This window comes from Ambystoma mexicanum, chromosome 3q (genome assembly GCF_040938575.1).
Source record: "Ambystoma mexicanum isolate Mex_15411 chromosome 3q, UKY_AmexF1_1, whole genome shotgun sequence".
Lineage (NCBI taxonomy): Eukaryota > Metazoa > Chordata > Amphibia > Caudata > Ambystomatidae > Ambystoma > Ambystoma mexicanum.
Window position 1 is genome coordinate 176,540,180 of NC_090926.1, and position 15,428 is coordinate 176,555,607.

The 15,428-nt window shown below is 47.4% G+C and overlaps 1 protein-coding gene across 1 annotated transcript in view; it reads left to right on the top strand.

Annotated features, from left to right (window-relative positions):
• Window positions 1–6,076: 6,076 nt before the first annotated feature.
• LOC138582288 (thiol S-methyltransferase TMT1A-like) overlaps window positions 6,077–15,428 on the top strand; it is a 102,833-nt gene continuing 93,481 nt past the window's right edge. The window contains exon 1 of the mRNA XM_069653426.1: window positions 6,077–6,586. Coding sequence (XP_069509527.1) covers window positions 6,092–6,586 — 495 coding nt within the window. The 5' untranslated portion in view covers window positions 6,077–6,091. The remainder of the gene's footprint in view (window positions 6,587–15,428) is intronic.

Sequence of the window (15,428 nt, forward strand, 5' to 3'; positions counted from 1 at the left end):
CATTACGACCCACCAACCCACTATTAGCGGCACCGTAACTAACGGTGCCTCAAATAGTGGCATGGGCGCGGGCACGCGACCCTTCATGCCGGAAATACCACCATGACGTAAACAGGAGGCCATCACAAGTCAGGCGGACATGCAAATAACGGCCTACTGAAGCCCGAAAAGTACCTTACCGGCATGGAGTAAATACCGGCATCGCGGACCACCCTTAAACGGCCATGTGCAGTGTTCCCAACTGCCACAGGTGCACACAATCAGCACAGGTGGAGGCAATATAGACTGGGCCAGCACAAAAGGAGCACACCCCACCCCTTCCCACACCCAGTCACACACCAAAATGATTCCAATCCTACTGGCAATGCTGGGGCTGGAGGACATGATTGCAGTGGAACTGCTGCAACAACAACAACAGGCAGCACAAAGGAGACGCAAGAGGAGAAGGAGGGTGAGGCAGGCCCAGCATGCCCCACCAGTGCAGCCAGTGGTACCATGCAAGCATCCCCCAATCCCTTGCATCCGAGCCAGTCCATTCAACCTAACCCCTGAGCAGATCCACACCCTGTACCGTCTGGACCGGGACACCATCACTACCATTGTGGACATGATACATAATGACATTGTCAGCCTGATTGAAATACGCACCGCCATCCCACCTCTACTGAAGGTAGTGTCAGTGCTCCACTTCCTGGCCACAGGCACCTACCAGCACACAGTGGGGCACATGCATGGCATATCCCAACCATTATTCCCATGTACGCTGAACCAAGTGCTCGATGCCCTCCTGAAGCACACAGGCGACCACATTTTCCTACCACGGACAGCCCAGGAGATCTCCAACACCAAAGTTGGTTTCCATTCAATGGCCAGCATCCCTGGTTGCATTGGTGCCATCGATTGCACCCATGTTGAATGTGTGGTCCCACATGCCATGGAGGTAGCGTACCACAACCGTAAGTTATACCACTCCATCAACGTGCAAATGGTATGTGACTCAAACAAGATCATCACACATTGTTGTGCCCGATTTCCCGGATCAACCCATGATTCAATGGTCTTGAGGAACTCCACGATACCAGGCTCATGGAAATGCGATGTGGGTAGGTGATTGGGGGAGAGATGCATACTTCACCTGGCTGAGATGGGGGGGGAGATGCATACTTCACCTGGCTGAGATGGGGGGGGAGATGCATACTTCACCTGGCTGAGATGGGGGTGAGAGATGCATACTTCACCTGGCTGAGATGGGGGGAGAGATGCATACTTCACCAGGCTGAGAGTACCTGAGAGGATGTACCATGCTCATACCCCAAAGCAGGCCAGATTTGACCTTACACCTGACCACAAAATACAAGACGTAAGCTGCACTACCACGAAAATGATGCAGTGCAACAACCATTACATAGCCATCAACATGTACACTGCACATAATCAGACCGTAGACCCCACAGCACAATGCAGCAACAAGCAATGAGGATGGCCAATGCACAGCGCCAAATACCATCATCAAAAAGTACAGGTCTCCATTACTGCGTACAAAGGAGCCAGATGAGGGCAAAATACATGAACACACCCCTACACCAACACAGAGGTCCACCAAAACAGCATGTCACCATTTGTCGTGCAAAGTGAGATCATCATGGCGCTGCCATCAATGTTGACAGGATGGTACCATACATATCACTGCACATCACCCAGATCATGGGAACAACCATCGTGGACTACCGCAGTGCATGAGCAACCACAAGGAATTGCCCCTCCCTGCGCCCAATAGACGATGGCATGCACACCTCCCTATAAGAGGAATACACACATAGCAGTCACATCATGTGTCTCTATTCATGCATGGATCTGTGGGTGCATACAGGAAATGAATGCATGCTATGGTGTCATTGATACAGGTCCCATGTGATGTGAGGACTTATACATAATCATTGTTGCCCACATGCAGGTGATGCAGGCTATCCCTTGAAGAGGAGCAGACCTTTGGCCTGTCATGCTACACAATATGTGAATCAGACGGAATGTGCCTCTGCCCCCTGACGCTGAACTGCAACCACCTGACGATGAGGATGAGGAGGGTGGAGATGGGGCTGCACTTCAGGGAAGCAGCGATGCACAGGAGGGACGTGCCATGCGTCAGATTCTGATTGAGCAATGTTTCTAGCACACATGGATGCGGAGTGTGACATGGAGGTGGAACTCAGGGCAATGGGTGTGTCAGGGACATGGACACTGTAGACTGTTCACCAATAAAGCACATGTACACAATAAGCAATGTCCTCACATGTGAATTCAGATTTCATAACAGGTGTATTCAGAATATGTAACTAACAAGTGCACAAGCCATCCACCCAACACACCCACTCCCCCCTCCCCCTCCCTACTCAACTTCCCCACACACCCTCTCCCCCTTCCCTCCCCCCTCAACTTCCCCACACACCCTCTCCCCCCTCCACCTCCCCCCTCAACTTCCCCACACACCCTCTCCCTCCTCCACCTCCCCCCTCAACTTCCCCACACACCCTCTCCCCCTCCCTCTCCCCCTCAACTTCCCCACACACCCCCTTTCCCCTCCCCCCTCAACTTCCCCACACATGGTATGCACTGGCATGCACCATAAATCCACATGTGACCAGAATGCCTGGCTGAACCTACAGCCCTTCTCCTCTTCCGGCAGCAGGTGGACCCCTGTCCGACCTGCGCAGGTTCCGGCCAGACCTACGCAGGGGGCTGGACTTAGTGGAGCTGGCATTGGAGGATGTCCCAGGTTGTTCTGCCACCTGTGCCGGACGCATGGCCTCCATTGCTGCCATCATTTGGGAGAGGACCTGCCGCACTGCTGCCAATTCACTGCAGATGTCTTTTGAGGAGGTCTCAATTGCAGATTTGAAGGATGAAGCACATTCCCTCATCTCATCCCTTGACCGGCCACATTCCGTAATGTGCTGTGTCAACAGCCCTGTTAACTCCTCCTGCCGCTTCTGGATAGCCCTGATCCCCTCTTGGCTGTTCAAGACACTGGGGATGTATGAGGTGCCACCAACATGGTAGGTTCATAATGCACGGTTGTCATGGGGCTGAAACTACTGGGCCATGAGTCCCCAGGAGACAGCGCATGGCTGTTACTGTCGTGTATGCTGGATGGGGAGAGGTGTGGTGAATGCGGGGGGCCTGTAGTGGTGGTTGTGCCATGTGGCAGTGCATCTGCCTCGTCATCGGACACAGTTGCTGTAGCAGCTGTCTCCCCCACAGTACTACTGGCAGCCGATATAGTGCCTTCTGCCACTGGCTCCAGTGTGTTGGTGGCTGTTGTGGGTGCTGTAGTGGGGGCTGTTGTGCACGTTGGTGCTGTGGGTTCTCGGGTTGTCTTGCCCTTGCTGTGGTCCAGGTTACCTTCTTCCCCTTGATGTAGAGGGGCAGCTTTCACCCTCCATGCCCCTGGCTTTCTTGTGTGGTGTTGTGGCATCCTCCCTGGGGGCCTGGTCGCTGCTGTCTGATGGCATGCCTGTGGGGGACCAAGAGAGGGAGAGGATTAGTGATGTGTCTACATGCATCAGGCAAGCATTGGGGTAGCTGCATTGATATGGAATGGCAGTTGATTGGCATTGGGGTACTGACATACGGGTTGCTTGGCTTTTGGGAGGGTGATGCAGGGAATGCGCCTGGAATGGGACATATATGGGGTGCATCATGCATGTGGACAAGATGGTGCTGTGCACTGCCTGTAGGCAGTCTTGCAAATATGTGTCTGGTGGACCCTGCTTTCCATCATTGCACTGTCAGTTCAGGGGGACATCATTGTGTTGGTCATTGCAGTGTTTCATTTGGGACTACCTGCATCGCCCGATGACGGGGCTCCTCGCTCCATATCCCCCACTCCCTCAATAGCCTCTATCCCAATGGTGCTTGCGCAGATCTCCTCCCAGGGTTGCATCTTAATGGGGGAGTACGCACCTCCACCTGTTGCCATCGCCTGCTTGCGGTTGGCCGAGAGGATGTTCCGCACGCGTAAACGCAGGTTGGCCCGGCGCTTCCGGACATCTTTAAGGGTCCGGGGGGTGGTGCCAACGGCACTCACCTTCTGCGCCATCTCCGCCCATATCTCCTTCTTCCGCTGCACTGCAGGTTGAGACATGTTGGTGGAGAATACGACCTCTGCATGTTCTTGCAGCGTCTCGGCCAGCATATTCAGCTCCTCTGGTGAGAAGCGCTCCTTGCGCAAGCGCTCTGCACTTTTTTTGATTGCTTTGGGCATGGTAAGATGCTGCAGGTAGTGGTAGAGGTGTGGTAGAGGTGTGGTGGTCAGATGGCTCCTGGTTACAGAGGATGGCAATGGATTGTGTTTTTAAAGATGGCCGCCGTGCTCTTTCTCGTTCCTGTGCGATGACGCTACTTCCGGTTCCGCTTATTAGCGGTCACCGCTAATGCCGATGGCTTGGATGGCGGTGGAGCTATCTGCGCTTCGCACAATGCCGGTAAGGGCGATTTTTCGCCCTTTTACGGCATGGCGGAAAGGTCGTTAGCGGCATGGCGCAAAGCTCGTGCCCGCGTACTCCTAATCGCCCTCTAATAGCGGCCTTGTGGCAACACGGACACAGTATTTGCTCCATGCCAGTAAGGGCAGTACCTTACCTCCAAACTCGTAATGAGGGCAAGTGTGTCTAAACAGTGAACAGTGAAGCAGAGATTTAACCCACTCTGCAATGTAGGCACATACCTTCCAAGCTTTATTGTAACGAATATTTAAGTGTACTTGCAAAATAATAAAAATTGCATAGTAAATCAGTCTGACAACATGTAAAGCCTTACCAAAACATATTAAGCTAAAGAATATCACTTTAACTTTTTCCACATCCTGAATGGAAAACTGTAAGTGCCCGAAGGCAAAACATTGCCAGCCTGAAAAATCTCCTATTTAACACGACTGTACTTTCAGCGCTTTAAGACACACAATAACAGCTGTAGTGTACTGAATTAGGTTATGTATAGAGATTCTTTGTCACAAGCTTCCAGCTCATTGCTATGTACAATGTTAAGAACATTTCACTATCTACATAAAAGCACACTTTTTTTGCATGTCAAGCTTGGAAACATACTGGATATAAACTCCTCTTTAAATGGAAGCTGTATTGTTGATGCTCGCTTTAACTCGTGCTATGTGGGGTCTTTCAGTTGGAAATGTCCCAGCACACATAGGAAAGACGCTGCTGCTGATAACAAAAGAAATGTGTTAGCCAGGGTGCCAAGGTGCTGGCTGCACAGTCACGGAGTGTGTGTGTGTCTGTGTGTGTGTGTCTGCCGGGGTGCGCGCACGGTGGGCAGTGCTTAATGCCAAACCGAGCTGGTTTCATATATGACTTGGTACTAGAAACAAAATGCGTCCAGGATACATTTCATCTGCATTTGAACTAAAGCTACACGCTTTATGTTAACGTCCCGGTTTCCCTGGGACAATCAAGCTCTGTCCCAGGGCCCCGGGTGTTTTTTTCATTTGCATGGTTGGGTGGCTACGTAATTAAAATCGTCATTATTTTTCACAAGACTTTCAGAATTTTAAAGTTGGAGATTTGGCTCGAACCCCCAACCTTCAGGTATAAGTCACAACACTTACTGACTGTGCCACAGAGACCGGCTTGGGAATGATTGTACAGTAATTTCAATTAGAGGAAACGCTGGTTTTGAATTAACATGCCAAGATTCACAGATAAAACTGCACAAATGAGAGCATATACACTTTATATAAAGGAGAAGTGCTGGAAATATGGTTGGGTGGTGGTGGGGCGTGTTGGGGGAGACGCGGTAATTGGTGGGCTGCATTGGGGTAGTCACTCTTAGGTTGTTGGTCATCCCGGTTTTTCACTTCAACCTGGAGTGAAGTGAAGGAAGTGGCTGCTCTGGTTATTGGTGATAACACAGTTTAAAAAGAAAAATCTGAAAAAAATGAAATATGCTAAAGAGACAAGAAAGAGCACACATGGTGCCTTAGGTGGTATTACACAACTGCAAATCACATGACCTCTCTTACAGTGTAAAGCTGGCAAGCTCGTGCTGCTCGGAGGCAGAAGTCTCTGTTGTGTCTGTGGAGATGGGATACTCTGCTGTGCTCCGCATCTGGCTGGTGCTCCTGGCCATTCCAGCCAAACTGCTGGACTGCCTGGGACTCTGGAAGCCACTGGCCATCCGATTCTTCCCATATATGATGGCCACTTTCGTGGCAGATTTCTGCACATGTTTACATCCCTACAAGAAGAAGCTCTTCAGCCGCCTGCCGGATTTCGCCGGCCCCTCGGGGCAGCTGAAAGTGCTGGAGCTCGGGTGCGGGACAGGCACCAATTTCCAGTTTTATCCACGAGGAGCCAGCATCATCTGTACAGATGTTAACCCACATTTCCAGAAGTTTTTGAAAAAGAGCAAGGCCGAAAACGACCACCTGCACTTCGAGCGCGATTTGGCGACGCCTGGCGAGAATTTGTCTGGGGTGTCCGACGCCTCGGTTGACGTGGTGGTCTCCACGCAAGTCTTGTGCTCAGCGACGAGTGTTGAGGCATTACTGAAAGAGGTGCTGCGAGTCCTCAGGCCTGTAAGTATGCCATTGTAATTGCTTTCATCAATACAACACATTATTAGAAATGGAGAAAAAAACCGACTAGGGTATTCAACGTGGGGTGAGTTAAGAAGCGATGTGGTAGTCCTAATGGTGGATTAATGACAGGCAAATGATGAGCTTTTAAAACATTAAAAAATAGGACTAAATACATGAAACACTCGGTTTTATAGAGATGACTTTAAAAGTGCACACATCAAATACGTCAAATAATAATCAAACCTGCCAATGTAAAAATTGTTGGCCTAACATGCTGAGCAAAAAGAGCATAATTGTAGCCGTATTTCCCCCCTCCCTACTTTCACTAGCATGCGAAGTCATCAGAGCCTAAACATTCTCTATTTTACAACTGTACTATCAAGAAAATGCATCTCATGACCAACTGCTGGTAGCTGCTGTTCCACACAGCATTAAGCACATCTTACCTTGCTTATCATCCACCATTTGCACCGGTTAGGGGACATGCCACAGACTATAGCCACCCCCAATTACCCACAGACTGCCGTGATTGCTGCATATCTAACGTTAATTGTTCTTCAAAGTAACAACAACATGGTATAAGGAGAATGTGACTAAGAACCTGCACATGAACTAATAAAAAAGTGGCCCACAATTGCGAATTCGTTGCTATTCTCTATAAGCTCTTTGGGCACCACCTGGCTCTCCCTTGGTGGTAAAATGTGAAACATACTGTGCAAGTGAAAGCACATTGGCAAAACAACTTCGAGGTGTTTGGGTTTACACTGGCTGGCAATCGTTTGGGCACTCTCTGGGTGAAGCACCTGACCTTCCCAACCCACCTTCTGGACTTCCTGGAACTTTGGAAGCTGCAGGTTGTCCGGCTGCTTCCTCATATCATGGCCAAGCATGTTATGTTTTACAGCGAAGAGATGCATTCCTACAAGAAGAGGCTCTTTAGCATCCTGTCTGATTTTTCAGGCCTTGGGACAGTTGTAGGTGCTAGAGATCAGGCGCGAAACAGGATGTCATTTCCAGTTTTATCCACAAGAACCCATGGTCACCTGTAAGGACGAAGACCCAAATTTCTGTCCGTTTTTACAAGGGATATATAGTAAAGAAATCATTATTCCCATTTTAGGTTGGCGCAATTCACACAAGAGCACCCCTTTATTTGAATATGACTTTTTCAAAAAATTATTTCTCTCACAAATAAATCGCCCACAACCCTGGCGTTCAGTGCGGAGGAGGCCCGTTGCATTCTAGCGTTGATAAGACATTGACCGAGAGACGGTACAATCAGACAACACAGATAGACTAATATCCAAATTAGAGATGCTGATTAGAAGAGAGATATCGCAGAAATTGCACGCAACAACATTAGCGCAGTATCATAGAGCCCACAGAATGCCACCTGGTCTGAGAGTATATTTGAAAACCCACGCTTTGTAGGGAAAATCAGGAATTCATGAAAAAGTGGGAACAGATTCCTAATAAGTGTTCATTAGATCTGATTCTGTTCACTATTAAGGAGCTCTCAAAATCTCTTACTAACATTCGTCCAAAGAGAGGTCCAGAGGACATTACATAAAATGAAATTAGGGACATTCCCATGTCTCAATTGTCAACATTGCTCAAATATAATCAAGGTTGATCATGTGAGATAGCCAAGCTCAGGACGTAAGATCAAATTGAAGCATTGTGCTACATGTGAGACCCAGAGCATAATATACGCCTTGAGATGCCCTTGCGGCAAATACTATTTTGGACAGACCATTAGAAGGGTGAAGGAAAGATGACTGAGCACAAATCGAATATTCGGACAGCCAACATCAAATCGCTTGTATATAGACACTTTCATGAGCTGAAGCACACCATAGAGAAAATGAGTTGTGTGGTTTTGGAAGTTATCCACCCAAACCCACGTGGAGGGGACATTCAGAGGACCAGAGCGCAGAGAGAATTGTTTTGGATACACCATTTAGATCAGTGGTCTTCATACTTTTTAGGCCTGCCCCCACTCAAGCAACATGTGGCTAGGCCGTGCCCCCCCAAAAATGGACTTTAAATCCAAATGGCTCTGAACCGCGTCACTACACCCTACTCCCAGTATAGTCCTGGGACAAGTGGCAGCTGGTGAACTTTTTAAGTGGAAAGGCATAATTATTTCCCTCAGATATGCCATAGCGACCGGCCATAGCAAGGGAGCCCAAACCAATCAAGGAGGGCTCGGGGGTCCCCCCCAGGACTTTTTTTTTTAAATAATAGGTTAAAATGTAGCATTTTAGAGCATACTTTAAAAAAAAAATTGGATAAAAAGCCAAACAGTTTGCAATTGCCGCTGGGGGCTCCAGGGGGCAGGCATGATATTTTTTACTGGACATCTATTATAGATGTCCAGTAAAAAGATACCATCCCTGTCCCCTGGGCCCCACAGTGCCTAACACAGTCAAAATAATTATGTGTGTATGTAAGGCGCTGGGGGGCCCATGGGGAAAGCATGGTATTTTTGACAGGAAATCTATGATAGATGTCCAGTATAAAACTACCATCCCTGTTCCCTGGACTCTACAGTACCTCAGAAGGGGAGCTGATTTTGGCAAGTGGGTAGGGGATTGTTTGTTGTACAACCCCCCCCCACTCGCCAAAATCTGCTCCACCAACCAACACAAACACACACACATTCACACTGCATTCACGCAGCAAACACTTTATGATTCACACAAGCACCCATCATCATACACTCACTCATAAAACAAGCATGCATGCATCCCTACATATTTAAATAAAAAATAAATGAATATAAACCTACCTTCTGCCCCAGTCCTGAAATGTCCTTTCCAGCGCTCTAGCTCCTGCATCATTAACAGCAATCGGGAAGCAAGAGCTTCCTGGGTCCTGCACATACATGCAGGGGCCTGCGTGTGGGTGCTGGAACGCCACGCTCCAGGCTGCTCTGTCTGTATGTGCGAGAAGGCGCAAAAGCTCCCCGTTGCACATACAGACATGCAGCTCCCCAGCCAGCATTTGCAATAAGCTATGCAAGGTTTGCAAAGCAAAATTCCCCATGCGTTGCATGGTTCAATGAGCATGTGCGGCTGGGGAACTGAACTGTCAAAGGCAAACAGTGTTTCCTTTTGACAGTTCAGCCAGCCCAGTAGCACTCCCTCAGCTGGGAAAAGCAGCTGAGGGAGTGCTCACTGTTTCACTGGGCTGGCTCCTCGGCTCCTCCATAAAGGGTGAGGGGGCCACTGGGTCGACGCCCCCTCGCCCATTATGGCTGAGCCGCCAGGCTCAGACTGGCCAATAGGGCAATGCCGAACCAAAAATTCAAAATGCTTGTGTGGGCCCGTTTTTGGGGCTAAATGCAGCACTTTTTTTGGCCACTGTGGGCCAGTTTGATAAGTTACTTCAGTTTGCAGCTAGTAGTTTTGACCACAGTTTGAAGAACTCTGATTTAGATGCTGTACACCCCTTGGGGATGAACAACGACTTCTTTTTGGGGCCTTATCTCTGATGCGACTTTCCTAACACTGGAGAAGATGTTTAGATCTATGTCATTGGCATAAAGTGAATGTAACAGCGGTTAGAATGTGAAGAGTCAAGACTCTACTGAGTGCTTAAGTTACATCCACATAGGTAAACTGTAGGTCATCTCTAATAAATTCCTTGTGGTGGTTAGAACAATGCGTAAATAACAATTGTGGGTAGGGGTAAAGTCTAGCTTGCATTGTGGACTAAAGCTACTAATGTAGACCCAAATGGAGATGCGGAACATTCACAGCCATATTATCGATGAACGGTAATGGTCATATTCTTTTGAAGCATCCGAGAATAATGGAATTATGCTATGCGGGTTGCATATAATATAGGATTGACATTGATGTAGAACACATCGTAATGATTTGATGATCATAATTATACAGTACCGTAATATCTGTGACCCTCACAAGAATGACCTGCTTCTTGAACATCTGAGAGACAGAAATTGCTGCTGCTTAGATCCATTAGAAGTGTTTTCGAATACCCACTTGTGTAAAAAATTAGGCTTGATTATCGACCTCTGAATTTAAGAGTGCATCCTTTATTAGTAATACTCACTTAATAAGCATCTTCTTATGTGGAGCATTCTGACCAGGAGTTGCAAGTTATTGTTTCGTACTACAACGTACAATGGATTTAGTTTTTCATCTTCTTAGGAAGTCACGACATTGTGACATAATTACTGCAATCTAAACAAGAAAATATGTTTTATTCAATTAAACATTGACGGCAGAGTCGTTGCCACAACAACACTAAACGTAGTGACCACATAGAGCGTTTCATTGGTACCGCATGGGAAATATTGTAAACAAACTATGCAGAGTGACATCATCACGTCGCGTTTCAAGTTTGTTTATTACAACGGCCATTTTGGAGCCATTCTCGATGGCGAGACGGAGGGCATACGTGCCAACTTTCCGGCGCACCTGGGAGGGAGATTTTGTGTAAGAGATCGGGAAACGTTATTTTTCCCATATGAATACATTGGCTCTGGAATTATTTTGGGCGCGAGAAGGTGAAACATAGCAATATTTTTTAGTGAAAAGTCGGGAGTCGCCTGTCTAAATCGGGAGGGTTGGCACGTATGGGATGGAGACACTACTTTGCCCGATGCTTGGTAAGTGGATAGACCTACTGAGAAGACGATGACTGCACGATTAGTGATGACCCTATTTGAGGGATAGATTTTAATTGATTCTTTGTATCTATTATTTAAGTATACAGTTAATTACTATGTGCTATTTGAGATATACTTTGATAAATCTGTCAGGTAGGTAAGAGCCAATTCTGTGATTCATTATTGCACATTAATTACTTCACATTTGGTACATCCATTAGTTTGAACATGAATCCTTGGGTCATGTTTTCCCAGGCACAGTTAGAAGCAAGAACATATTTTATTTATGGATTTGGGAGTCTTCTAAGTGTCTCACATAAACTGGGGATTTCTGGTGAGCCCTTTACTTAGTATATGAGATCGTTCACATAGTTTTACACCCTTTTTCTTCTATAATCTCTGGACATGATTTTCCTATGTTGATTATTAAGGCATAAACACCAGAGACAGCACACAGAGTTAAAGGAGGACTGCTTACTATCATACTGCAGTGATTGCTTGGGTAAGAAACTTTTGATCAGCATGACATTTTATTAGATTTAACATTCACTAAATTATGGGCGATTGGCCTTAATATGGACTTATCCACATATTTCCAGATTAGATTGAATCTGCAGCTAGAGGCTGTGAAGCATGATGGGGGGAGAATGCCACATTATCGATATTACGATATATTTTTATAACAAATGAGGTCAATTATCAAGCCTACTTTCCAAATACACTGTTAACTATTTTGATTATTTGACTGACAACCATCTGTTTGTGATTATTTTCAAACCCTGTAAATAATTATTTATTTTAAAATTTATTTATTGGCATTTGTGGTTAAGAGCGCTTTACATTTTTACTGGTCTGGGCCTTAATTCAGGGCACCTGACCGACTTATTACAGTCATGCCTTGTTCATAAAACAGAATAACAACATGCATAAACAAACTTAACATTAACAGTCTCCTTGCGAATGGGTGTTTGGCGGTAGGCATTGTCGGGGAGGGTGGGTTTAGTGTCCACAGGGGAGCGGGGGGAGTTCTTCTCGGTGTAGTCCGGGGGTTGGGGGGTGTGGTTTCGAGTGTTCCTTGATTTCGTGATTAGCAGTGGGATGGATACCTGCGACATTCAGGGAGGTTTGTCATCGGGGGATCTGAACAGTTTGGTTAAGGTGTCTTTCCATGCCTCCAGTGCCATGCTCGAGTCTTCGGTAGATCTAGTTACACTGTCCTCCCAGGCTCTGGTTTCGGCATTCGCCCACCTTTCCAGTTCTCTGCGCCATGCTTTGTGGCTTGGTCCTGTGGGCTTTTTCCAGGCCATGGCGATGGTTCTTTTGGCCGTTATGCATAGCAGGTCCATTACCTTTACAGCGTGTTTCAGTTTGGCTGGCCTAGAGTAGCTGCCTAGGAGGCACTCAGCTGGGGTCCATTTGTATCTTGTGACTTCTGCTGCCTCACAGGTTTGCTGCACTTTCGACCAGAGGTTCTGTGCCTTGGTGCAGTTCCATAGCATGTGGATCAAGTCAGCCTCATCCGTCCCGCACCAGGTGCAGTGCATCTCAGTGGTCCTTTTGAACTTTGCCACCCTGCTCGGGGTCAAGTAGGTACGGTATAATACGTTGATTTGAATTAATCTAAATCTTTGGTTCCTGGAGACCTCTTTTGGGAAGGTCAATGCTCTGAGCCATTCGCTATCTGTCATTTCCTGTCCCATGTCTGTTTCCCAGCGGGTCTTTAATGCAGCACTGCGAGGATTAGGGATGTTTCTCAGAAGACTGTATATTTGAGATATCGGTTTTCCCCCTTCGCTCAAGTTATACAACAGTGTCAAGAAGGGGTCTTCTTCGGGTTCTTCCGGCCAGGTGGACCATCTTGTGCGGGCTATGTTGCGGAGCTTTTGATACCATAGGAATTGGCCGACCTGGATATCTTCTGCCGCCTGCAGCTCAGTGAATTCTCTAAATATGCCATCGGTGTATAGGTCGCCCCAAGTGTATATCCCTTTCTTTTCCCAGAGCCTGATATTGTATGGGTTGGTGTCTGTCTTGTCGAGCCCTGAGATGATTGGCACTTCTCGGGAGTATGGGTGTTTCAGGCGCAGGACCATCATGGCTCTGTGCCATATCTTCTTGCCTAGGGTCGCCAATAGTGGTGGTCTATGTGTCAGTTTCTGTGGGGCCCAAAGCCATTCTTTCAAGCGGATCGGGGCTATCATGGCCTGTAGCAGGGGTGTCTCAGACGTGGCTTCGTCCGCTAGCCATTTGGATACATGGCTCAGTTGGGCCGCCAGATAGTACTTTTCTAGATTTGGTAGTTGTATGCCACCTTGGTCGTACGGTAGGACTAGCGTGGATAAGGCTACCCGATGTCTGCCCTTTCCCCAGAGGAATTCCTTGATTATTTTATTGAGAAGCTGGAAGAAGGGGTTTTTGATGTAAAAGTGGACATTCTGGAATCCGTACAGAAATCTGGGTAGAATAATCATCTTGGCTATCGAGGCCCTCCCTAGCATGGACAATGGGAGCTTCGCCCAGAATCTTATGGATTTGCGTAGTGCTGGTACTTTGGCCTGTGTATTGTGTATGTGCATTAATTCTGGGGTATGCATTATTTGGATCCCTAGATAACGGAAGGAGGCAGTCTGCCATTCGATACCCACTTTGGGGAGATCATCGCTGTTTCTGTTTTTCAGTCCTGCCAGAGGGAACAAGCAGGATTTAGTTTTGCTAAACTTGATACCTGAATATCTGGTGAAATTGTCGAGCACCTCTAATATTGTCGGCACATTTAGGTGGGGATTGTTAACATACAACAGGACGTCATCCGCATATAATGAGATGATATGGTCTATTCCTGCTAGCCTGATCCCCGCATCAAAGAATTGCTGTCTGAAATAAATTGCTATAGGTTCCAATCCTAAGACGTAGAGCATGGGGGAGAGCGGGCAGCCCTGTCTAGTACCCCGCTGAATATCCCATTTTTCAGACACGTATTTCCCAGATTTCAGCCTGGCCTTAGGTTTGCTATACAGGATCTTGACCCATCTGATAAATCCTTGGCCGACTCCGAATCCCTCCAGAACTGCTATTAGCCATTCCCAGTATATGGAGTCGAACGCCTTAATGGCGTCTAAGGATAGTAGTGCTAGGTTTTCGTCGCAAGTGTTGGTCTGGGCTATGATGTGTTGGAGCCTGCGCAAATTTAGAGATGTATTGCGGCCGGGTATGAAGCCGTTTTGGTCCGGGTGTACTATTTCCCCTATCACTTTGGATAGTCGTTTTGCTAGGATCGTTGTTAATATTTTAACGTCGCAATTGAGCATAGCAAGTGGGCGGTAAGAGTCACATTTGTCAGGGGGTTTGTCAGGTTTGAGCATTGGGATCACTAGGGTCTCTGTCATACTGTCTGGGAGAACGCCTCTCTCATATGTTTCTGAGAAGACCTGGTATAGTAGTGGCGTTAGGGAGGGTTCGAATGTTTTATAAAACTCAGAGGGCAGTCCATCGCTTCCTGGGGTTTTGCATGTGGCTAGGGATTGTATAGCGTCTGCTATGTCTTCTAGTGTGATGTCAGAGCTCAGGGTATCGGATTGTGCTGGTGATAGCTTAGGTAAGCCTATTTCCTCTAGTGTATCTGCGATTTGTTCCGGTGGGATCTTGTCCACGTGGGAATATAAATTTGTGTAGTAATGTTTAAAAGTATCATTGATACTCTGTTGGGTCTTGTGTTCTATGCCATGCTCGTCCCTTAATGTCGTGGTTATCTGTTTGGGGTGTTCACGTTTACACAGCCAGGCCAATAACCGGCCCGGTTTGTCTGCTTCCGCGTGTGTTCTGTTGGTCCTGGCGCTAAAATCAAATTTTTCCAGTCTATTCCACGCGCCAGAGCAGGCATCTCTAAGGGTTCTGAGGTCATCTTCCCTTCCGGGGGTTTCTATTGGGGTGGCTTCTAATTTCTGGATCTCGCCTTCCTTCTGTTCGAGTTCAGTTCTTAATGCTTTTCTGATACCTCCCGCTTTCGCTATAACTTCCCCTCGGATTACTACTTTTAAGGCTTCCCAAACCACGCCGATATGTTCTACACTTCCTGTGTTTTCTGTTATGCAATTTTCTATGGATTCTTGCAGCTCCTCCCTGAAGGCTGGGTCCTTCAGGGCGTTAATAGGCATCCTCCACATGGGGATGGGTGGCCTGGGACTGTTGTGATGCCAGTCC